The sequence below is a fragment of the Paracoccidioides lutzii genome (assembly GCF_000150705.2).
Source record: "Paracoccidioides lutzii Pb01 unplaced genomic scaffold supercont2.8, whole genome shotgun sequence".
In the NCBI taxonomy this organism is placed as follows: domain Eukaryota; kingdom Fungi; phylum Ascomycota; class Eurotiomycetes; order Onygenales; family Ajellomycetaceae; genus Paracoccidioides; species Paracoccidioides lutzii.
In genome coordinates, this window is record NW_015440954.1 from 915,659 (window position 1) to 938,971 (window position 23,313).

Genomic DNA, 23,313 nt, shown 5'->3' on the forward strand with positions numbered 1-23,313 from the left:
GCTATTCTTGAACGTTTAAAGATATGCGATTCATGTGGAATGAGATAAACAACTAGCTATCCGCCTAGTTTGCTACGACGGAGATGCAGAAGGAAAAACCATCAAAGTAGTCATCCCGAGAAGTGAATTGCCGTCGACAGCTTGAACCGAAGTCCAAGTCAAAGAGGTTAACGCGAGGTAATTGCTGTTCACGACGCCGCGTGCGGATGGGTACTATCGATCACCAAGCAGAGGCTGCGGAGATCAGAGACAGATTACATTTTAATGAAATTACAATTGGATATAACTCTCAGTTAGAGCTTTCACTCCGCTTTGTGCCCCCATGATACTCATCTGTTAAAGCAATTTCGATATTCAATGGCACTTGGATTTTTCGATATAGATATTGAAACAAAATGAGTGAGTTATATTTTCTTGAGAGTTCACAATCCATCGTCTCATTTTTTGTTTCTATCTGCTAATAGAGTGGCCAAAAGCGAGAAGAGAAGATCATTTTAAAATCCTAGAAACCCTCATTCCATCATAATAAATAAAATAGCCCAGCCACCCTTGAAGGTCAGAAGAGTAAATAAATATATCATTAACCAATCCCTCAGTGAAGAAATGCTCATTGGACATTTCATGTTGTTCCATGTTTCCGTTGCAGTTCTAACCACAATCACGCTTCAGAACTCTATATCTATCCAATTGAAGGGTGGATAGGAGAATTGACCTTCTGATGCATCAACACAACCAATAAGTCTAACATAAATGCAGGCACCGTCTTCAAGAACTCGTCAGTCAACACGTGTTTACTTTCCTGTGTCGCATGCCTGAGATCGTGCAGTTTTTTTTGCAGCAATCGCGACTACCAAACCTTTCAGCTCACGGTCGTGTTCGGGGGTGCTGCTGTAAATCTCAGCAATGGCTCTTGGAATCTGTTTTAAACCGGTTGGGGAATTCAGTTTCCATTCAAACAACTCCTTTGCATAGCTCTTCAGGCCTTCGATCATCAGGCGGTTCCCAAGAGCATACATCATGATATGGAGCGAGACTAGGTCCCAGTGCGAAGGGGAATTGTCGCTGGCCTGTTTACTGGAGGTTGAATGCTCGGTGTATGCTGCCTTTTCCTTATCTTTGATCTTTTTCTTGTGTCTATTTTTGTTTTTGCTCGTATTGGCTGCCTTGTGGACAACCTGCTCTGGCTGGGGCTGCTTGGTAGCTAGCTTTCCGTTGTCAGGTGCTGTTTCGGCAGCTGAAGCTTCGACGTAACTCTCAGAGGCGCTCGTTGGAATGGAGTATTGCAGGGTATAGAGAAATTCGATCATCTTTTGGACTAAAACTGGATCCTCGTTTAGGTTGATTACACCGGAAGATGCCTCCTGAGATTGCGAAGTCAGTTTTAGGTTTGTTTAGGGACCATACCAAAAGCTAGCTGTTTCGGGGAGTCCCTACGTGAAAATTGCCATCACAGGCAGCTGCAAAGAATGCTGAACGGGGACAGACGATGGAGCGGTGGACTTGGAAAGCTTCAGAACCCGCGACAACAGTCAAATCCGTATATTTTTTGTTTTGGTAAAGACTGTTGGTTGGAAATTAATGAGTCAGTACTATCTAAGCAAAGCAAGCTTTTTTTCATGGGTACTGAACCTGGCAAGGGAGATCTGAAGATCGTCTAAGGGATACCAGCCGCCCAGGTTAGGATTAACATTTGCCTTAGCAGACGGGAAAGACTGATCTCCAATTACAGCCCGCTGAAAACTACCCAAAGTCTTATGGACGGACCATGGCACAGAAGCGTCCCAGTCACCATCCCCGCCACCATTGGTGCTACAGGTCAAATTGTTGGTCCACTCCATTGTGAGGTTGCGATATGAGAAGATTGGAAAGGCGGTAGGGAAGAGAGTTGAAATAAGTATTCATCTATGTTGAGGTTGAAGAAGTGAAGAAAGTTGGAGAGGACTTTTAAGCGGGTGATGTTTTGAAATAGGCAAGTATGTTTTTTTTCCCCTGGTGTGTTGTCAGGGAAATGTGAGGCAGAGACAGGTGTCATTCAGTGAATTTCTGAACAGAAGCTGTGCTATATGAAGGGCATCTGTTCATGTAATTCCATCTGAACAATAAGGTGCTTTTCATGAGTTCATTATGAAATTCTTTGATTTATTACATAACTAGGACTTTCTTGTATCTTCTCTACAGAGCAGTTTGAGAATCAGACATGCAGAATGGTGAAAGGTCCAATCCAGCTCATCAGTATATTCCACATTCCCGTTGCCATATGAATAGCTTAATACGGATGAATTCATCCCGGGAAGAGTCGATTGCTTAGGGGGGTTGTGTGCCTCATCATGCTACTGCTGAGATGTCCACCAAGCCGCGTTGATAGAGTGGGAGCCCTCATCGTAATATCTTGAATCCTCCAGCGTATTTGCTGCCATGGGCATTATCGTGATGAGTTGGACGAGTGGTTTTTGATGGTCCTGCCCAGAAAACAAAGTAACTATAAAAGAAAAAAAGAAATCGTCCGTACCAGGTGCTACTTGAGGATAAAAGGAGCAGCTGGTATTTGTACGGTCAGTAATATAATCATGTAGACTTGAATGAAAGCATCACATCCTGGCAGCTTCTCACTGACTCAATCGCTGATTTTCTATGGCTGAAGCAGCCAAAACCAAGTCGGTTTGCATTCGGGTTGAAAACTGTCGTTGTTGTAATGGGTGCTTACCACTCTGGATTATAATCACATGGGGAGGTAATATTACATGAAATGTGGGTTAGTTCTCCACTTGGTTGGGAGCGCTAGCTAACTAATATACGCCTATATCACGTGCGGCGGGGCAGCTGCCCGGGCATCCATGCCCACCCAACATGAAAGACGTTAATTACTGCGGAGACACCGGCGGGCCGCCACACCAGCCCTCACTTTTTTGCAATTTCGTATGCCTAAATTTCAGTGGTGCACTCTCTTCGACTTTCCAGACGGTTGGTCCGATCAGCGTGAGAGAAGTGTGTTGCGCAGAAATTACATTTGTTCTTATGCAGAGAGAGGCATAATTCAACCTATCTAAGTATGTAGTACTCTGTATACATACATAGTTTACCTTTGTAAACAATGATTAAATACCAAGGACTCCGACATGCATCGTCCCATAACTGTCCATAGCATTGATTGGTGTGGGACATTGGTAACTATGGGACATCGGCATGCATGGGACATCTGAGCATACACCCATGGACCATGGCTTCTGCGATCGAACCGCCACACGATCTATGACGAGTTTATTTCCATTTCAAGCAATTTACTCCACTGCGAAGCCTTAATTGTCTTCCATCAAAAGGATTCCCCTGTCATTTCAGCCGCTGGTTTGGGTCTCACCCAAAGAGGTTTTTAACGATTGGCGACTGTCACTCCTGCCATTCATTAAGGCTACATGTTACCTTCTGTGAGTCCTTGGCTTCCATGGATAAGGCGGCGATTCATCATTTCACGAGGGGCTGATGTGGCACTTCCGCTATCCTTCATTTAGTTTGGTGTTGGCGATAGTAACTAACACAAGGCTAGAGGGACATCCCAACAATCTTGGGTTCCTTTTGCTGGTTTTCAAAATGGTTTTGCATCAGAACCAAGCATTTTGCTAAGCTGCGAGATATGCACCCCTACAGGCTAGACAAAGCTTTAACTCTCGAAGGCTGGGAAGGATCTCAGCCACATTTCCCACTAAACATGCGTTCATCTTTGGAGGAGAGGGAGCTGCCAGTTGAACTTGCTGCTTGGACGTGTGGGAAAACTCCACACTGGTTTTATGGGTTTGTGGGCAGACGTGCTCGTGTTTATAACTGTGGTTAATTCCCAAATTGTTGTTTCACAGTTTCGGATTTAAAATAATAGGCCTTGGAATAAGATAAACTTCCCCTCCCTTCTCGGAGTTTGTCTTCCAACTAATCATATTTTTGTTTGATCTGTATTTCTGAATGTACGAGTCAAAAGAGGATGCGATCGGACCTAGCAACACTATGCAGTGCCCTCGTTGTAGCAACAGTTTCAGGTTAGTTTTGCCATAATCATTATGCCAGCTGATTGCAGCCATCTGCATATTAGATCCTCTGGATAAGATGCTGACTAGATGGATTTCCAGCATCGACTGTTTCTGCGGCGTATGGACCTATTCGAGATGTAGCGGTGCGGGCCCTCCCAAACGCTCCTGATGGATACACCCCTGCCTATGTGAGCTGCAGCGGTAACCGTCCAACGGTGCGCAGCGCAGCGGCGCTTTCACCAAATGAAAAAAGTTGGCTAGAAGAGAGAAGGCAGAAAACAAACGCTGCGATGAAAGATTTCTTCGGTCACGTCACTATTGATGGCTTCGAAGCAAGATCATATCTTGAAAAATTTGCCCAAAACGTTTCTGCGCTGCCAAATGTTGCAATTGCGGTTTCGGGTGGGGGGTACAGGGCTCTGATGAATGGCGGCGGGGCATTGAAGGCGTTTGATAGCCGGACAGTCAATTCCACAAGCCCTGGACGTCTTGGTGGGCTTCTGCAGTCAGCCACCTATCTCGCTGGTCTGAGCGGCGGTGGATGGCTTGTTGGATCGCTCTATCTTAACAATTTCACCACTGTCTCACAGCTTGTGGCTGATGAGGAAGGTTCAGTGTGGGAGTTTAGCGAGTCTATATTTAAAGGCCCAATGGAAAAGGGTAGCAAACTTCTCAACACCGTGGATTATTATCAGCAAATAAACGACGCAATGCAAGGGAAGAAAGACGCGGGATTTGACATTACACTTACGGATTATTGGTGGGTTTCATCCCGTGGGAATTCTTTCTCAGATTGTATAACTATTTGGAGAGTAATACCAACCTAATTTCCTTGTCTAGGGGTCGTGCATTATCGTACCAACTCATCAATGGGCCCGAGGGTGGACTTAATTACACGTGGTCCTCGATTGCTCTCGGCCAGAGTTTTAAAGATGGAGATATGCCGTTCCCGATCCTTGTTGCGGGCGGAAGAAATCCAGGGGAATTGTTCATTGGAGGAAACGCCACGGTATTCGAATTTAACCCTTTTGAATTTGGCACCTTCGACCCAACTGTTTTTGGCTTTGTTCCGTTAGAGTTCCTCGGATCGAAATTTGATGCAGGATCGTTGCCTCAATCGGAATCTTGTGTGCGCGGGTTTGACAATGCGGGTTATATCATGGGCACCTCGTCATCCCTCTTCAACCAATTTTTACTGAACCTTAGCGGCGTTGACATTCCAACATTCATCAAGGACGCTCTGAGATCTATTCTCGAGTCGATCGGAAGAAACAACAACGATATTGCGGCATACGAACCCAATCCCTTTTATCATTACTCTAACAATACATCCCCCTTCGCAAAGGAAAAATCTCTCAATGTCGTCGATGGTGGGGAAGATCTGCAAAATATTCCACTGCATCCTTTGATCCAACCAGAGCGGCATGTAGATGTAATCTTTGCCGTAGACTCTTCAGCGGATAATGAATTCAACTGGCCAAATGGTACCGCCCTCGTCGCTACGTATCAGCGCAGCCTGAATTCCAAAGTTGCCAACGGCACCGCGTTCCCAGCAATCCCAGATGTGAATACGTTCGTCAATCTGGGTCTTAACAAGAGGCCCACTTTCTTCGGGTGTAATAGCTCGAACATGACGGGGCCTTCTCCTCTGGTGGTCTACATCCCCAACGCACCTTATATATTTTTCTCGAACGTCTCAACTTTCGATTTGCAATACAGCACGACTGAGCGGAATGCGATCATCCAGAACGGATACAACGTCGCCACTATGGGAAATGGTACTGTTGACGCCAACTGGCCCACCTGCGTTGGCTGTGCCATGCTCAGCAGGTCTTTTGAGCGCACCAACACGGAAGTTCCAGAAGCCTGCCGGAAGTGCTTCAACACGTATTGTTGGGATGGAAAGACCAATAGCTCTGTTCCACTAGTCTATGCCCCCGGAATTCAGCTCGAACCGTTGAAGATCACCAGCATGGCGGCTGGCATCACCCCGAGTATCCCAACTCTCCTTGTCGTTGCTGGTGTGTGGAACTATGTGTTTTTGCAGTGGCATCATTGATTTCATATAAAAATCAATATCTCTGTTCTTTTTTCTTCTTTCCGATACTGAGGAGGACTTTGTGATAGCGTTGATATACCAGTTCCTTCACTCTTCACAGTTGGATTGATTACTTTTATATTTAACTTGTTGTCAATCTGCTTTTCTAAATATATCCCATGTATCGACGTGGAAGTTCCTTTTGAATAAAATATATTGTATTCGTCAGGCTGCCAAAATGGACTTGTGGAACGTTGGTGGAATATTGTGGTGCTGTAACTTCCCAACGTATATATCTGCTTTTCTTTTTTCCCTAAAACATCTGTCCATATAGTTAATCCATGCCGTCGCCCCATTTGCTCTTTGCAACCTTCTCCTTTGTGTCCTTCTTGACTTCGCTTTGTCATATACATCACATTCCATCCCAGTGGTTGGACGATGTTAGTTATTTATACCAAAGATATCCGCAACGGTTCCCCGATCATTCCTGCCTGGAATGACGCAGTTGTGTCACGTGATTAGTATCAGCCCTAGCCCTGACTTGTCCGCTTCTGGGGCGGATTGCAACCTTAAGTAAGCTGTTGTCCTTGACAACCAGAAGCTGACAAACAACAAACAAAGATCCTTGCTCTTTGTTCTTCTACATCCAGTTTCAGCATCAGCATCTCGACATCCCCGACATCCAGACAGACCCGCGACCAGCCAGTCCCGCATTTGCCATTAATACGGGCTTAGCATTTAATAGGAGCTTATATTGCTTACTTACTTCGTACCCTTTTTTTTTCTATTTTATTTTATCAATTGGCTCCTGTCTGTCGCTCTGCTGTCGTCGGATTCGCAGCAACATAGCTTCACGATATCGGATGTGAAAGCTATCAGGGCTCTGTCAAATCCAAATAATCTATTGCAAACACACCATATAATATTGGTATAATCAGGGCTGTAATAATGAGTCCCCAAACAGCAGCGGTTGCCACGCCAGACACCCCTCCGAAACGAATGACCCGTGCGAGAGCTGCCCGAGTTACGGAAGCTTCCGACATACCTACGAAGGCGCTCGCGAAAGAGACAACAGCCGATAAGCCAACAGTGCCAACAAGAGGCAGGCCGAGGACAAAGACAGTCGCCGCTCCCACAGCTGCAAAACCAAAGGGGAGAAGTAAAACTGGAAGTGTCGCGACAACTTTAGATATCAGCGAACCGAAGAAGCAGCCCGCCAAACGTGGAAGAAAGAAGGTACAAGAGGAGACTCCAGAATCCAGCGATGATGAGATGGACATTGTGACTGTAAGGGCAAGACCTAAAGCGCCAAAAGCGCCGTCTTCTTTGAATATGCCTAAAAATATCATAAGACCTGCTGTTGGGACGACCAAAAAAAGGGTTCAAGCCCCCAAAGGGAAGGACAACAACGAGTCAGGAAATGTCGGAAACTATGATGATGACGATGACGATGACGACGAGCTGGCGCAGTTAGAGCTTCCAAATCAAAGACCAGGAAGACCAAAAACCATACCGACATCTAGGAATTGCAGGCCACTTGTTACTGAAAGCTCAGCAAAAGCCCCTATCAGACGACGGAGGAAGGCAACTGCAGTGGTAGCAGACGATAAAAGCAAAGTCACTAGCAAGAAAATATATATCTCAGCCGCTGCCCTAACTGCTTCCTCAGTCGCTGCTAAAGCGAAAACAAGAGTAACATCAGCCCCGAGGAGGGAAGTTACTTTCCTGGACATGGCCGCTGAATCCGACAAAGAGAATCACCCAATACCTTCCTCGACGGTCGCTGAGCCACATCATAAAATTCAAATGGGCATCAAAGGCAAACCCATTCGAAGAACCGCCACAACCACCGGTGAACGAAAATTGACGACTGATGGGGAAAAGAAAGAGCCGCTTTCACCAAAAAAAGCAACTCAGATTGCCAAATCCGGATCCTCCGCCAGTTCAACAGATAGTGCTGATGATAATCTTGGCTCACCGCGACCTCGGATACCATGCTACAAAGGATCTCCAATTAAACCGAGTCCGCGTAGGCCATTCGATTCCGCAATTAAAAAGATCGACTCTGTCTCCCCTGTTAACAAATCCATGCAGAGTCATTCTTCGACTCAGGGCTCTCAGAGCGAGAAACCTTTGTTCTGTCGTTCCGTCACGGATGCCATTTCCTCCGTTTCAATGATATTAGCATCGCCAGCAAGAAAACTTCCTCCTTCACCATTTAAGGAATCCATGAGGGATTCACCGCGTCGTGCCCATTTGCAACCTACGGCCTCAATATCTCGCCCTGAAGGACTTGATCCAAGAGAAATTTCACCATTGAAATCCACGCCCAAAAAGGGAAAATTGAGCGCCTCTATTTTTCAGTCACCCTTCAACCCCACAACCACACCATCCAGGACCAAATCTATGTTACTACGAAGCCCAGCTAAACGGCCGCCCTCACCAATTAAACCGGTGGTTAGTGATAGACCAGAGTCCCCCGCTTCGGAAACTGCATCTGAATTAAGACGTGAAGATGCTTTTCTACACCCTGCCAAGCAACCCTTATCTTCGGAGGTAGAACGGGAATCAACAACTGGATCTGTCAACGAACAGGTCAAAGCAGAGTCCAAGTCAGAAGACATTTTTATTGATGGTCTCATTGATCTCGATTTGAGTGTGCTTGATGCCGTTCTGTCAACGGGCGAAAATGGTGGGGAGAGCTGTCAACCTGAAGTGGACGAGGGATCCAGCGATGAGGATACGATGAAACCTCCCGCGCAGAAGATGGAAGACCCTTTTATCATTACAGATATCACGTCCATGCCACCTAGCCCCGTAGGCAGATACGAGATTATCAACCCAGATGCAAGCGTCAGTTCCTTAAGAAGCTACCAATGCATCCCTCCAGCTGCACCGTCTCCACCAGCATTCACGGCCAAGAGCCATGTTCAGTTTGCATTTCGTGACGACACGGTTGAGGAATCCGAAGATGAATTGATGACGGATACCAGCCCAATAAGGTTTAATATTGCGCAGTCGCGACGGGAAACTCTTTTCTGTAATGCAACCCTATCTGCAATCGCAGACAACGACGAAGATCCCGAAGAAAAACTTGGATTTACTCCTCTAGCTGAGAAGCTGAGACAGTGGGACTCTATCAGTCCAGTCAAGCGACGTTCTTCTCGAGTGCAAGGTAGAGGTATATTTTCACCTCTAAAGCAAAATGAACCCATTGCAAATAGACAACAGGATATTGCAACAGACATAGAAATGAAAGACGAGGCCCACCTTCTAACAACTTCTAGAACGTCAGCTCCTTCTTTCTTCGAGGATGCGATGTCTATGCAGCATCACGAAAGCATGGAGGCTGCCATTCCCTCTAGCGGGTCGGATGATAAAACAGCTATAGAACCCGGTGACAGCAAAATGGATGAGCTCAATATCCATGAAAAGTGGACTCCAGAACTTTATGAAGACATTGAGGGCGATGGAGAAACATATGAAAATGCCGCCCCCACGGAATCCACAGTTCCAATTGGTCTCCATTACCTTGGTGAGAATGAGAGTCAGAACGAATCAGCGGAGAAGGAGAACTCAATTCTGCTTCCCATGTCTGTTACTCCAGTTCGCTCCCGCGTCTATCCTCGCATGACCCATACAGTCTCAAAGGTGCCTCTTCGACCCGATGGCGATGGGTTTGTGCTAAAGGTCCCTCGCAAAAGGAGTCGGTCCCTTTCTTCGCCTAGAAAGACTTCTAACGCGCACCTGGGCACGGGCAGAAGCCTACCCACGATTTCCCCACGGAAAAGGGAGGCACCTATGAAGCCTTTCTCTGATGACATTGTTGAATGTGAACCCGAGCCTGAGCTCCCGGACAAAACACCAACCAAGTACAGCACAACGACATGGCCTCAAGCCGCTGTGAATCACCCAAAGAAGTCTCCTAGCAAACCCAAGTCTAACAAAGAGCGAGTTTTGCGAGGGGCCGTGGTGTTTGCGGACGTTCACACTGCTGAAGGTGCTGATGCCAGCGGCATTTTCGTGGAGCTTCTAACACAAATGGGGGCCAGATGTGTGAAGTCATGGTCATGGAATCCCCGAGCAAGCCTCTCTCCTGTGGAGGGTGTCGATCCAAAAGAGGGGAAGGTTGGTATCACACATGTAGTCTTCAAAGACGGCGGGGTGAGAACATTGGAAAAGGTTAGAGAAGCCAATGGCCTCGTAAAATGTGTCGGCGTCAGCTGGGTCCTTGAGTATGTCAACTTCTCCTTTATATCTCTCTCTATTAAAAGTGGTCAAGACTAACAACGATTTCCAAAAGCTGTGAACGTAAAAGTAAATGGCTCGACGAATCCAACTACGGTGTGGATGTCAGTCTAGTTCCTAGAGGCGGCCAAAAGCGCAGAAAAAGCATGGAGCCCAGAGTTCTGAGCAACATGAATGGGAGCATCATCAAACTTGATTCATCCACATCCTCCAACAGTGGAAGATGCAGTGTCACCGATCGCGAAACATTCCAGGAATTGATGGGTTTCTCTCCCACAGCAGAATCATCCAGGCGCGACTCAATGGAGTGGGGCAGGGTACCATCCACCCCACAGCCGGAAAAACGGAACCATTTGTCAAACCCTACAAACCTTCCATGGCCTACGGGCTGCTCACCAAATCCAATGGCCGAATCACCCACTACTCCCGAATTCAACTATGCTTTTGACTTTGATGGCGCTTCCGCTCTTTCCCCTATAACCCCGTTCCATCCATCGCAGGGAACCAAGTTAACCCAGCAGACATGCCCGCCGAAGCAATTGAGACAGGGCCTCTTTGATGACAAGGGCCGCGACGATGATCAGATGAGTGAAGGGTTGAAACTCAGATTGGAGGCGGCCAGGAGGAAGAGCTTGGTATGGAAGCCAAAGGTTGGTAGTCCACTTGGACGTGCAAGGGCGAATTTCTAGGTTCTTTTAGACCCTTCCTTTTTTTTTTTTTTTTTTTTTGGGTTGGGTTGGGTTGGGGGGTGGTTTGTTTTTGGCAAACATAACTTCCTATTTCTTAAGCAGGGTGGAATCTGGTCACGGATCTTGGGTTTATTGTTGGGAGGATTATTGGATTCTGTTCTTGGTCTTCTGTATCACCGCATGTCCTTTGGTTTTAATCTGCGGTGCATTATTTGCATCTTATTCTTCCCAGTCCCCTTCTTAACCGATGAAGAGTATAGTATTTCTGATTTTGGATAGTTGGGAGATGGATTTGAGTGCTTTGGTAACATGTAATATTCGGTAAATGGTATGTGATTCTAGGCTTCAAAAATTCAAACTCAGTCTAAATTGTAGGTAGTTGGCTTGAATGAATGCATGATACACAATTTAAAATGACCATATTGTCCAAAAAAAATCATGTGAACTTTTCCATCTCCATGATAAAAAGTACAAAACTTTTCTCCTATTCCTTCTATATTGCGCGCTCAGTCTAACCCAATTGCAACAGCAGCGTCACATCGGGTTCAAGTCACCGTCCTCCGCCATCCGGTCCCGGTAAAATCCTGCAACCAAGAACGCTAACTCCAGCGATTGCTTCTCGTTCAGTCTCGGGTCACAGAAGGTGGTATACCGTTCGCCCAAACCATCTTCCGTCAACCCCGCCCCGCCGCCAACACACTCCGTCACCGGCTCACCGGTCAATTCCAAATGCATACCGCCCAAAAATGAGCCTTGCGCGCGATGAATCTCCAACGCCTGCCGCAGCTCAGACAATATATCTTTAAAATGACGAGTTTTGAGACCTGAGGGTGTGGTTAGTGTGTTGCCATGCATAGGATCGCATTGCCAGACCGGCAGATGGCCAGAGGATTGCACCGCTTTAATATGGGCGGGCAAATAAGAGGCGATTTTCGAAGCGCCGTAGCGTGATATCAAGGTGACTTTGCCGATTTCTTTGTTTGGGTTTACTATGTTAAGTAGTTCGACGAGTTCATCCGGCTCTATTGTTGGACTGATTTTAATGCCGATGGGGTTGGAAAGGCCACGGAAGAATTCCACGTGGGCACCAGTGAGTTGGCGGGTGCGGTCACCTATCCAGAGGAAATGAGCAGAGGTGGCATAGTGGCCGCTTGATGGCTGGGTGGTGGAGGAAGCATTTCCTGCCGTTGCATGGTATGATTTAGGCGCTGAATCCTGGGGTACGCAGAAGAGTCTGGTGAGGCTTTGTTCGTATTCTAGCATCAGGCCTTCGTGACTGGTATAGATGTCCACAGTTTCGATTCCCCGGGCTGTGTCGAGACCCACAGTTTTCATGAAGCGCAGTGAGTCTGTCACTCTGGAAACGATTCGTTCATACTTTTCTTTTATTGACGGGGTGATGACGTGACCAAGTCCCCAGTCTAACGGGGAGTGGAGGTCAGCCAAACCGGATGAAAGCGCTGCTCTGATATAATTCAAAGTTGCAGCAGAATGAAAGTATGCAGATACTAGGCGGGAGGGATCCGGAGTTCTGGACGCGGGGTCTGCCTCAAAGCCATTGATGTTATCGCCACGGAAGGATGGCATCGTCACGCCATCGATGGTTTCAGTGGTGCTTGAACGAGGTCTTTTCATACGTTAAAACCAGGTGAACAGAATGAACGCTGGCAGGGAGACTCACTTGGCAAACTGGCCAGCGATACGAGCGATTCTCACCACTGGCTTATTGGCTCCTATTGGACAAGTTAGCCAGACTCTACAGTTGATGTTCCAGTGATGACGAATATATACCCCAGATTAAGACTAAGCTCATTTGTAGAATCAATTTGATCTTTGCCTCGATCATCTCTTGGTTGCAGTAATCAAACAGCTCAGCACAGTCACCTTTCAAGATTCAATGTCAGTACGCATTTTACCCAACATCTCATTTGCACTGCAAAAATGTACATTTAGAAAACGGATTACTTACCCCCCTGAAGCACAAAAGCTTTACCAAGGGCAACATTTCTCAAACAATTTTTCAAGTTAACAATCTGATCCTTCTACGTTAGTTTATATGTCTCAGAATAGGGTTGCTCTCCTTCCCTGGGGCGTTTTCAATTTTTTTTTTTTTTTTTTTTTTTTTTTCAATTTTCCCTTGTCTTCGATTCATACCTCCTGGGGGGTCACCAATGGAGGTAACTGTTGAAGTTTGACCAAGGCATTTTTTAAACCTTCCTTATCATCATACACCACCTCTTGTTTGATGGGCTTTGTGGTCCAAGCTAGATCAAATATCAGCCACGGATGGATCAGCCATTGGGGTCGCTAGAAGGGACACCTACACAATGGAGTCCAATCATTATTCGACTGCTGTTCTGGGCCGGAACACGGCATCTCGACACAAACACTTTCAGGTACGCGGGGTGGCAAATGTAGACTTACGAAGAGTCTACGGTTGCTCTGAACAGCCCGGACCGGGAAGTAGCCACTGCAGCGAGCTGAAGATCTCGATAGAATCCTCTTGAGCCTTGGGACATATATATATTCGCCAAAAAAAAAAAAAGAAAAGAAAAAAAAAACAAGACAAATTATCCAGATTTACAGCGAGAGAAGTGTTGTATTATGAGAGGTTGGGGTGGATGAACGTTCGTTGTTGTGTGGTGTGTTAAGCGTCACCTACGGATCGCCTGCAAGCAGTGAGGCTCACACACACACACACACACACACACACACGGTCGAAGGTTCGAATCCCACCTTCACCAAGAGAGTATTTTATCACGGGAGGAGAGTGGCTGGTGAAATAGAAGTGGTTGAAACTTCCCCCTCATCAAGGAGTATATAGGGCTATCATAGTCTCTGGCAGCATATGGCCAATAATAATATTAATAGTAGTAATGTAACAAGTTAACGATGTTTTTGCAGGGAAGTGATTTAAATAAGACCACACAAACCCAAGCCAAGACACACCCCTCCTCGACTCACTTCTTCAGAATCATCTAGCGGGACGGCTGCCTCGCTACTTTGCATTTGTAACGACGAGAGCCATAACTAGTTAAGTTCACTACTGGTTTTTTGAATATCAAGCGTCACTACAGTCTTGAACAGACCCATGTTCCTTTTTGCGGTAACTTGACGTATTGTCTGGTACTTGTTCAATTCACAGCTCCAGGCTGTTGGGCTTAACTGTGGCTTGCGCCTGAAGTGCGTGCACATTGCCCAGTCAAACGCTAATCAATTCTTCCTCCTCCTCTACCAAAAACTCATTGCCACACAGAAGCTCCCCGTCCAACCAAGATCTTAAAAGGTAAAAATATGAAGATGAATTATGAAAAGAGCCACTGAAAGTGCACGAAACACGGAAATAAAAAATAATGATTATTATTATTATTATTATTATTATTATTAAATAATAAATAAATAAATAAATTATATACTTGTTTCAGCAGCGTCGGTCTTCAATGAAGCATTCGTAATGAAAATGGAATATCCGGTTGCTGTTAGAGTTAGATATGAGCTGCACACAGTTTTTGCCCTGTCCCTCATGGCAATGTTGTGAGCAAGCTTTACAATGTTCTTTTACCTGGTTTTAGCCGATGCGTTCAGTATTACACCTATTCTTACTAATGCTGCAGGGACTGACCGCGACCGTTTCGTCTGATTTGAAGAAATTTGAAGTTTCTGTTCCTCGACATCCGCATTTGCTTCACTTGAGGAAACGATTGAAGATCCCAAGGCGGACAGAAAGAGTCCAAGCCGTTGTACTGAAGCTTCAGGTGAATTCGATCAAGTATACAGCGAATCTAAAGTCGTGGGGAAAGAATACTCCCTTGATAGTACTCAAGCCTGCGAAGGAATGTAGCCACTGTCCCGCCGTTGCAAGGAACCTGTGGCTTCATCTAACTGCCTTCCGGTCGCTAGCAATACGAAAGACACCAGTGAGCTGGGACCTCCAGCTCGCCAGCTTGTGTGCTTAAATCTCCTCCAGATGAAATCTGCAAGCAGCTCAGATGTCCGCAGATACATGTGTAGTTACCTACCTACGCAATATTCGTCATAAACGCACACGGTACGCGGAATCACGTGCAGGCCGCCGCACAGACTGTGGGACGTCTGAAGTGGTTGTTGTATTTGGTAGCCTATCTCAGCGATGCATGCTCTATACTACTGTGCGGTGTGCTAGTCCATAATAGGAAGCCTAGGCTCCAACACAGACAGCGTTCGCTTATGCGTTCGCGTAAGCCCTAAGTTAACAGTTTCAATTATGTAACGTTGGCCCAAGGCTCCTCCCGGGATCCTGTCTCTTTCTTCACGTGATTGAAAGATCTTGAAAGGACTCTGTTCTCAGTATGAGAATGATCGGCTGGCTTTCCGATTGTACCAAGAGGGGGGAATAATTTGATAATTGATAATTAAAACTTATGTAATTCGGGTATTTATAAAAGAGTGGGAGTTCTTCAAAGAATTGCGCATCGAAAAATTGCCCAGCGAGCCAACGAATGGCCAGCTTAGGTTCTGCCAATCTTTCCGCGCGCTAATTTGAACTTAAAGTAGTCTCCCGCACTTAAGAAGGCGCTTGATCCTACCTTGGACTTCCATGTTCTTCTCGCATCTGAACGATATGCATCACAAAACCCCAAAAGTACTTTTTAGTAAACCAAAAAATAAAATGATAAAATAAAATAAAAATCACCGGTTGTTCAAATTATTTTAAAAATACCTGCTACCCTCTCTACGACGTCTGCAGATCGATCAATCAAAAAATAAAAAATAAAAAATAAATAAAAAAAGAAACGAACCAACATTGGAACAATGTCTACCTCAAACCGCCGAATACCAGCTGATACAGACCCCAGCTCAAACAACAACGATGATGACAACGGCGAATCCGCCTCCGAACTGCCCACAAATGCTGAGGACCGCGCAGCAGCAGCAGCCCTCTCCTCTCTTGATACCGCCAACAAAACTTGCGCATCAGAAAACGATGCATGTGTACCCAGCGGTGCAGTACTCCCTTCCGCAGCTGACCAGGAGGCGCTGGGTAAGGCTATGAGTAGATTGGAACTTATTGCGGGGGTAGGAAAAGCTGGAGGTTCGGGTGCAGGTGGGGCCGCTGGATCTGGGAAGAAAGATGATAAGGCAAAGAAAAGCAAGACAGACATTAAAGCGGAAGAGAAGGAGAAGGCGGTGAAGAAGGTGGTGAAGGTTGCGGCAGAGGATGTTGGTCTTTTGGTGAGATTGTTTTCTTTGCGGTTATTTTACATGGAAAAAAAAAAAAAAAAAAACCTAACCTTTGGAGCGTCACGCGGTTGTTAACTGGGCTTGTTGGCTTAGGTGGATCAGCTTGATCTGACGAAGGTAAAAGCCACGGAGCTGCTGAGGTCATACGAGGGCGATCCGATCAGAGCCATTCGTGCGTATATTGCGCCGCCTACACCCCATTGATTAAGAAAAGAGGAAGTTATTCGAGGCGCAAGGATAAAGCTTGGACAAAGGAAGCTTGGCTCTATCAGTCGAAGAAGCATGGAGGCCAACGATGCACAGAGCCGGTGGAATTTGCTCAAATGCCAAAAACACCCGGAGAGAATAATTCTAAAATTGGACTTGGATTTATCTATCTCCTTAAGAGATACGGAAAGTGCCTTCATCCACTCAAGACAAGGTCCATTGGCTCATCGTGGCAACGTTACAATAAGTGAAATAAGGTTTCCCCGCATCTTACAGGCTTTAAGAAATCTTGTTGCTATTCGTGATGTACGTATGCCTTTGGGTTTCGCAAAATGAGGGTTGAACTGATGGGCGAGAGAATTTATTGTTAGCAGCAGGGCTGTTACATGATATAGGCCCCCCCCTTTAATGGATTCTAGATGCAATTTTCTATGCTTCTATATACATCGTTAGAAAACCGCTCTTGACATGTCCATCCGCCAATTATACTAAACTTGTCAATCCAAGCTGGAATGGACAAGTTGCAAATGAAAAAGGAGTTACATCTCCCATCATCATGATCATTGTCATACCATCATCATCGCCGCCGTCGTCACCGTTGTACATGAACACGGTAATGACAAATTACATCCAATAAGTAAGCATAAAAGCACACGTCAACGATTGGGTTGACCCTCAGACGCTCTCTCATGGCTTTGATCGACCCTTTTCACACAGTCATTCCCCTCGAAAATGGTCCATGTAAGGCCCCAGCCCAACAATGCAGCTCCTGCAAGTGCCCACCAAACCGCTCCGACAATATTATACTTAAGACCCAGTCCCAATCCCCAACCACCAATGACTGGGCCTAACGTCCTCGCGGCGCTAACCACGCTCTGCGCAACGCCGTGGACGGTGCCCAACACGCTCGGGTCCGGAACGGAATTATTAACCAAAATAACAGCCGCAGGGAGAGAAAAAGTCCTCGAAATGACCTGGAGAGAAAACACCGCGACCAACGCCGGCCAGACAAGGTACGCACGATTCGGCACAAGCGTTAGGAACGGAATGAGGACGTACGCCAGAGGGGAGAACGGAACGAATACGCGGAGCAAGTTCAGAGTCTCCAAACGAAAGTGGACGCGCGGGTAGACGAAGATTTGTAGCGGTAGACCGACGATACCTATGGTGGCTGTCGCAAAGCCGACTTTGGAGCTGGACATGCCGAGACCCCCTCCAAAATGGAAAAATCCGCGACGACTTCCTTCAGGTGCACGTGGGGTAGGCAAAAAGACAAATGATAGGGCGTTAAAGGCGCTGAGGTGCAGTGCCAGGGCAAAATGAGTTAAGATGGTTAAGACGACATTTTTTGTCCATATTTGGCGAAAGGGCATGCGTTTTCGCCGTGGAATTCGAATTGTATTTGGTGTGGTCGGGATAGATCTTCGAACGCCACACTCCATATCGATGGAGTCTGCTGCGGTCTGGCCATTATAGATTCCGTTGAGCGGTTGATAGCTGTGTGGGGAACGGCCGCATTTGAAGAACCGCCAAATTGCTTTACCCGCTTCTCGTCCCCAGTTGCTGCGATACTTTGCTGTTTCATGGGTCTGTAAGGGAGGGGAGTCAACAGCGGAGACACAAAATGGTAATAGGTAGTATTCATACGAAGCTTACCTCATCTAACCCAAAGAAAACTGCTACGGTAGAAGCGAGGATAATTATTGCGCTTATAAGATTTGGCAACGCGTACGGCCATTCTTTCATCCACCAGACACCGTCTTCGCCTCCCAACAGTGAACCTGGGCCAAATACACCAGGATAGTTTCGCACAGGGTCAGCTAGAATACCGCCCAATATAGGTCCTAGTATAACTCCGATATTGAAACACATTGGCTGGAGTAAGAAGGCTCGAGACTGATATCTGTGGTTCTGTTAGCCAATATTTAGGTATATTTGGGCCGGCCAAATGGCAATATCATTAAATATTCGGACAAATTTCAGTGACATTGATATAGTTATAGGGCACAAGGCTTGATCTCATTGGAGGAAAAGGAAAACATACTTTTTCTCCTCAATAAGTTCTGCAATCATAGTTCGTATAACACCTACATTGCTATTCAACGCGCCCCCCATGGTACGAAAAATAGCAGCCACAACGAACGACTTAGAAAATCCAAACCCCACGCAAGTCAGGGATGTTCCAAAAAGCCCTATCAAGAGCACTCGTTTCCTGCCCATGAAATGAGTATCTGCAATTCGGGCCCATATCATCGCAGTGGCAAATTGTGCAGTAGTGAAGCAGCCCTGCAAAAGACCCGCCCGGGAAGATATAGACGAGTCAGGCAAAGATGGGTCAAAAAACTTAAGTTGGTAAAATATATACGCCTGTAGGGATGTTTGGGTTAACGGCTCAGACAACCGAGCGATGGTCAGGATAGCAAGTTGGGATTTCTTCGGTAGAGATAACCATGATACTGGCTTTTGGTTGTCTGGTGTATCCTTATTTGAGTCCGCAACACCCGCCGCCCTGGACTCACTATCTTCAACAAATGAGAGTCGTCGACGGGGAGGGGCTGGCGGGTGCAATTCATTTGACGCACGTTCCCCTCCTATCCGTCCACCATTGATATCCTGTCCGAAAGAATGCTCGTGAGCGCCGTGTCTGGTTACGCTCGACGCTTCTGAATGGGACAATGAACCGACTTCGCTGGTTCCAGAGGAGTAACTTCCGGAGCCCTCCCCCACAGCTGTTACCGCAGCATCTATCACAGACATTACCTTGGACATGAAGTTCTACATCGCAGTTTTGGTATGCGGATGGAAATTGCCACCGTTGCCCATGATTATCTTGATCACGATCAGTCCATTATGTTGATTTCATGGCGGTCAAAAAAAGAAAATTCTCCCCGAAAATGCGGAGATAATGAAGACACCGAGGTGTGCGGCATCAGACCGAGAAGCCGAATGACTCAGCACTCCCGAAGGTCGTTGTAGTCGCACCGAAGAAAACATTGGAAGCAACAATGTATCTACACCCATATTACGGGATATCGAGCCATGTACATATATCTTTGATATAAGAGCTTTCCAGCTCAGTCGATTCCTGGGATGGATTATGGAATTCTTATATATATGCCTTGAGATGACTCGGGGAAGCTAACCGGGGGATTACATCCGGAGCTCTGCTTCTCTGCCAGCAAGATCACGGAATGATATAAGCTCATGCCTCAGGCTTCCCATGCGTTGGCCAGAGGTCTCTAATCCAGCTTCACACTTGGCAATCAGGTAACATGCCCCAAGGCAGGGTGGCCTCTATGCCTCTACATGATGGATCAGGGGGTGCTTTGGTTTCCGGTACTTCCAGGTGCTTCATCTACACAATTTGGCAACGACGGTCACCAAAAAAAAAAAAAAAAAAAAAAAAAAAAAAATCAAACTCTTGAAGGTGAGGAGGCTATTATTAATGTCGAAAATAGGCATTCTTTCAAATGTTTCGTTTTGTTGACTTTTCCATTTACTCCACTCACATTTGTATATCACCTAGCGTGGAAGTTCATAACTTCAACGTTCGAAGTTGGCCCTCAAGGCTTTGAGCCATATTTCCACAGCAGAGCCGTCTGCAAGAAGCGGATGCATGCGCAGGTACAGAGTGGCAAAGGGATGGATGAGGCTTCAATTTCTAATTGCATCACATCGTAATCTGCATTAAATACCTCCTCTAAATACCCAAAACAGGCTCCATATCCCTCAAAAATATCTCCACTGTCTTGGGTCCTACCCCCCTGAAAGACTGCAGCCGCTTCTCCAACTCCTCTCTAGACCCTGCACCTTCAACCAACTGTCCAAAGGACCCATACCCTTCCTTAATTCCACTAGAGACATCTAGCAACTTCGTCGCTGTGGAGAAGTCATGGCGGACATAGTGGCCCCTATCCAACATCTCAACGAGCTTGTCCCAGCCGGCGTCGAGAACTGCTTCGGGAGAGGTGATATTGTCGTGGATTAGTTCGAAGTAGGCGCGTTTGGCCACTTCTTGTTGTACAGGTTTGCCAAAGAGGAGGCAGGCGAGAAACCATTTGAAATACTCACTGTTGGCTTCATCGGGCTGGGGAAGGGTGAGATTAAGGCCGAGGTCGGAGGCGGTGATCTTCTTTTTGGTAGACATGGTGATTAAAAGAGATGGTGTGAACTGTATGGAAGAGGAATTTTCAGGAACTGTTGTGCAAATAATTCAGACACTAGTTCTCCAGGATCAGGATTTCATTTAGTTGAAAATTCTTCATAACAATTTCCACATCTTCAATTACTGTTTATCCTGTTCGAGACTTTGTAGATGTAGCTAGTTAATATCTATCATTAGTTAGTTAACTACATAGTTATGTCATAATTATGTCATGTCTTTTTTTAAAGTTAAGCTACCATGTGATATTGCAATTTTCGCCTCGTTTAATTGTTAGAATAGATGAATCTTGACAAATATTCGGGTCATTTCCTTACTAGCCCTGGGAGGTTATTTACTGCCATGTATGTCGAATATTTATATCGGGATCTGAAGAAAAGCCGTAAGCTTAGCCGTAATAATCTCCTAGAGCCGTTAAAGTTCCAAATTTGTCACACAATGCTTATGATCAGACATAAAAAGCAATCTGAAGTAGATATCTTAGCTGAGCAGTTTTAGGCAGTTGTAATCTCCTGCAATTCATCAATCATATTCGTCATTCATAAACAATCCCGTATCCCGGAGGGGAAAGAGACAGAAGACAAAGAGCGGAGCGGGTATGCATATATGAATGGACAATACACTACAAAGGCCTCCAAGGCGGTATTATGCTCTCCAACAATACACAGTGTGAACACTCAAACTCACCAGAATCACGCTTTTATCCGTTATCCTGCAGTAAGCCTTCCAATCTATTTCCGTGTTGCTCCAGTGGAAGATTTGCCAACGACTTTCAGAGTTTACTCCTCACTGTCTGGCCACCCTCCCACGACTCACCTGCTTCCAACGTCTGCCATCCCGCAACTGATCCGGCCTCAACGCAAATCATGTTCTTATAACCATCATCAGGTGCGAAATCGGCCATTCCCTTCGCCTTCTCGATCCAAGGGTTCCACACCACGACATCATTCAGAGATTCGCGGGTAATTGAGAAGATGGGGCTGTTGTTGTTGTCTGCGTCGGCAACGATGATGGGCACGGTTGGATCAAGAGATTGATAGATGCGATCCGTTTCTTGGGTGAATGAGAGGGCCGGGGAGGATTCGACATGAACCGATGCGTTGAGCAGTTTGTCAACGTATGTTGCTGACTGCAGGTTTAGAAGGCGAATTTTGGTAATATCCTGTGTGGTTTTGTTAGAACACATATTTAATTTAATTGAACACGTTTGGCCTTCTTGCGCTGCAATTGCATTGGTAGAACAGGAGTAAGTGGCAATAAGAGGATACGTCCGGAAACAGAGAGCAATATATTACTGTAGAACTGGTGGATAAATGAAAACATAAATACCTTGACCCTGAAGTACGAATGTAGCAAAGCCTGGAAATCAAACGGCTGTGCACCTTTATTCTGGACCTGCAGCGACGTGATGAGGCTGCCCTTGCTCAGTGTAACACTGTACAGGAGACCGAAATCGTACGGCCAATCCTTCTTGAACTTATCACTCAACATGCTCATCGACAGGCCGAAATCAAGCTTAACGCTGCTATCGCCATTCTGTCCCTCTGATTCGGAAGTCGATTTCCCAAGAAATTCCCAATGTACATTGCGGGCGAACCCGTGCTGGGGGAGTGCGGAAGTTGCGTGGCCTTTGGGAGGAGGGCCGAAAACCTATAGATTTTGGTACCGAAAGAAGCCAGTAAACCCAAGTCAGCAAATTTACCTTTCTCAACAATTGGATAATCTTAACGGATAGACAGATGATGATGAAGTTATTAAAATCTAGTTTGGAAAAACAATTGAGGGGAGCGCGGGTAATTTGTTTTTTACTAACGGGGAAAACCAATGGAATCCCGCCGCGTATTGGCTTGGACCCATCCAGCGCAGCTTTCTCGCTCAAAAAAAGCTGTTCCTCGCCATTGGCAAGCTTCCAGGACACTACAGTCGCGCCAAACAAATTGACAGTGACGGATTCGCCGGAGGCCAGTGAAGCCTGGACTTGATCTTCTTGCACGGAGATAGTGGGCTGCGGGAGCGGAGAGTGCACAGGAATTGCTGTGGGTTTATTTGCGCGCTCCATTATCAACTAGATGGGGCAGGCGATGTAGTTACAACTATTGTATGAGCAGGGTGTGTGTGTGTATGTGTGTGTGCGACAAAAAAACTGAATGGTGGTGGCTACTAAATAACTAGGACAGTGTGAGAAAAAGAAAACGATACACAAGACAGAAGAAGATAGATTAGGTACGGAGAGAGACATGTAGATGGAAATTGGAGTGTAGGTAGTGGGGCATTGGAGTATTAGGTTTCAGCGTAAGGCATAGCAGATATAGAACTAGGAGGGACAAGACTGCAGCGAATTATTCTAGACCATGGGTAGCGGCCGCAGACATGAAACAATCCTCCTTACACTTAACGAAGGAGACTATGCCAATAAAGACGACATAGCATGGTGTCCAGGAGATGGAGAGGGAAGCCTATGGTAGCCTTAGGAACCCAGAGCATCCCCTGATACACGCAAATTTAGCTCACGGTAATCTTGCCAAACGTATTGATTTCTTTTTGTCTGCATATCTCTACAGGTGAGCGTGTGAGCACGATGACAGGTGATCTATGACTACTTGTCTATTAAGAAAAATTTCCCATCTCAAGCGTCTTGAGAGCAAATCACTATGTGTTGCATTTATCATTACTAAGAGGAGCAACAGCTAGGGTAAAGAGATCAATCATTGTTACATCTGGCATGAACCAAAT

At 46.2% G+C, this 23,313-nt stretch overlaps 11 protein-coding genes across 11 annotated transcripts; 5 read left to right on the plus strand and 6 right to left on the minus strand.

The window, feature by feature from the left end:
• Positions 1 to 791: 791 nt before the first annotated feature.
• PAAG_03234 (hypothetical protein) lies at positions 792 to 1,838 on the minus strand (the record flags this gene model as incomplete). Its single annotated transcript, XM_002794643.1, has 3 exons — positions 792 to 1,361; positions 1,435 to 1,561; positions 1,630 to 1,838. The coding sequence occupies 3 exons, from the start codon at positions 1,836 to 1,838 to the stop codon at positions 792 to 794; spliced, it is 906 nt and encodes a 301-aa protein (XP_002794689.1).
• Positions 1,839 to 2,330: 492 nt separating this feature from the next.
• On the minus strand, positions 2,331 to 3,502 carry PAAG_11720 (hypothetical protein; the record flags this gene model as incomplete). The annotated part of the gene is made up of 2 exons (XM_015847316.1): positions 2,331 to 2,479; positions 3,418 to 3,502. 2 exons carry the CDS (start codon positions 3,500 to 3,502, stop codon positions 2,331 to 2,333), a joined length of 234 nt encoding a protein of 77 aa, XP_015703105.1.
• A 468-nt stretch (positions 3,503 to 3,970) lies between these two features.
• Positions 3,971 to 6,075, plus strand: PAAG_03235 (lysophospholipase; the record flags this gene model as incomplete). Its single annotated transcript, XM_002794644.2, has 3 exons — positions 3,971 to 4,025; positions 4,116 to 4,776; positions 4,857 to 6,075. 3 exons carry the CDS (start codon positions 3,971 to 3,973, stop codon positions 6,073 to 6,075), a joined length of 1,935 nt encoding a protein of 644 aa, XP_002794690.2.
• Positions 6,076 to 7,002: 927 nt separating this feature from the next.
• On the plus strand, positions 7,003 to 10,991 carry PAAG_03236 (hypothetical protein; the record flags this gene model as incomplete). Its single annotated transcript, XM_002794645.1, has 2 exons — positions 7,003 to 10,289; positions 10,358 to 10,991. The coding sequence occupies 2 exons, from the start codon at positions 7,003 to 7,005 to the stop codon at positions 10,989 to 10,991; spliced, it is 3,921 nt and encodes a 1,306-aa protein (XP_002794691.1).
• A 534-nt stretch (positions 10,992 to 11,525) lies between these two features.
• On the minus strand, positions 11,526 to 13,367 carry PAAG_03237 (phospho-2-dehydro-3-deoxyheptonate aldolase; the record flags this gene model as incomplete). The annotated part of the gene is made up of 6 exons (XM_015844893.1): positions 11,526 to 12,618; positions 12,673 to 12,724; positions 12,783 to 12,875; positions 12,961 to 13,024; positions 13,146 to 13,255; positions 13,316 to 13,367. The coding sequence occupies 6 exons, from the start codon at positions 13,365 to 13,367 to the stop codon at positions 11,526 to 11,528; spliced, it is 1,464 nt and encodes a 487-aa protein (XP_015702099.1).
• Positions 13,368 to 14,451: 1,084 nt separating this feature from the next.
• On the plus strand, positions 14,452 to 14,832 carry PAAG_03238 (hypothetical protein; the record flags this gene model as incomplete). Its single annotated transcript, XM_015844894.1, has 2 exons — positions 14,452 to 14,525; positions 14,649 to 14,832. The coding sequence occupies 2 exons, from the start codon at positions 14,452 to 14,454 to the stop codon at positions 14,830 to 14,832; spliced, it is 258 nt and encodes an 85-aa protein (XP_015702100.1).
• A 950-nt stretch (positions 14,833 to 15,782) lies between these two features.
• On the plus strand, positions 15,783 to 16,415 carry PAAG_03239 (hypothetical protein; the record flags this gene model as incomplete). The annotated part of the gene is made up of 2 exons (XM_002794648.2): positions 15,783 to 16,202; positions 16,305 to 16,415. 2 exons carry the CDS (start codon positions 15,783 to 15,785, stop codon positions 16,413 to 16,415), a joined length of 531 nt encoding a protein of 176 aa, XP_002794694.1.
• Positions 16,416 to 17,074: 659 nt separating this feature from the next.
• PAAG_03241 (hypothetical protein) lies at positions 17,075 to 19,175 on the minus strand (the record flags this gene model as incomplete). Its single annotated transcript, XM_002794650.1, has 3 exons — positions 17,075 to 18,007; positions 18,075 to 18,321; positions 18,463 to 19,175. 3 exons carry the CDS (start codon positions 19,173 to 19,175, stop codon positions 17,075 to 17,077), a joined length of 1,893 nt encoding a protein of 630 aa, XP_002794696.1.
• A 515-nt stretch (positions 19,176 to 19,690) lies between these two features.
• Positions 19,691 to 20,099, plus strand: PAAG_11721 (hypothetical protein; the record flags this gene model as incomplete). The annotated part of the gene is made up of 2 exons (XM_015847317.1): positions 19,691 to 19,754; positions 19,945 to 20,099. 2 exons carry the CDS (start codon positions 19,691 to 19,693, stop codon positions 20,097 to 20,099), a joined length of 219 nt encoding a protein of 72 aa, XP_015703106.1.
• Positions 20,100 to 20,118: 19 nt separating this feature from the next.
• Positions 20,119 to 20,565, minus strand: PAAG_03242 (ATPase involved in DNA replication initiation; the record flags this gene model as incomplete). The annotated part of the gene is made up of 1 exon (XM_002794651.1): positions 20,119 to 20,565. One exon carries the CDS (start codon positions 20,563 to 20,565, stop codon positions 20,119 to 20,121), a length of 447 nt encoding a protein of 148 aa, XP_002794697.1.
• A 787-nt stretch (positions 20,566 to 21,352) lies between these two features.
• On the minus strand, positions 21,353 to 22,639 carry PAAG_03243 (hypothetical protein; the record flags this gene model as incomplete). The annotated part of the gene is made up of 3 exons (XM_002794652.2): positions 21,353 to 21,742; positions 21,910 to 22,230; positions 22,394 to 22,639. 3 exons carry the CDS (start codon positions 22,637 to 22,639, stop codon positions 21,353 to 21,355), a joined length of 957 nt encoding a protein of 318 aa, XP_002794698.1.
• Between the last annotated feature and the right edge of the window lie 674 nt (positions 22,640 to 23,313).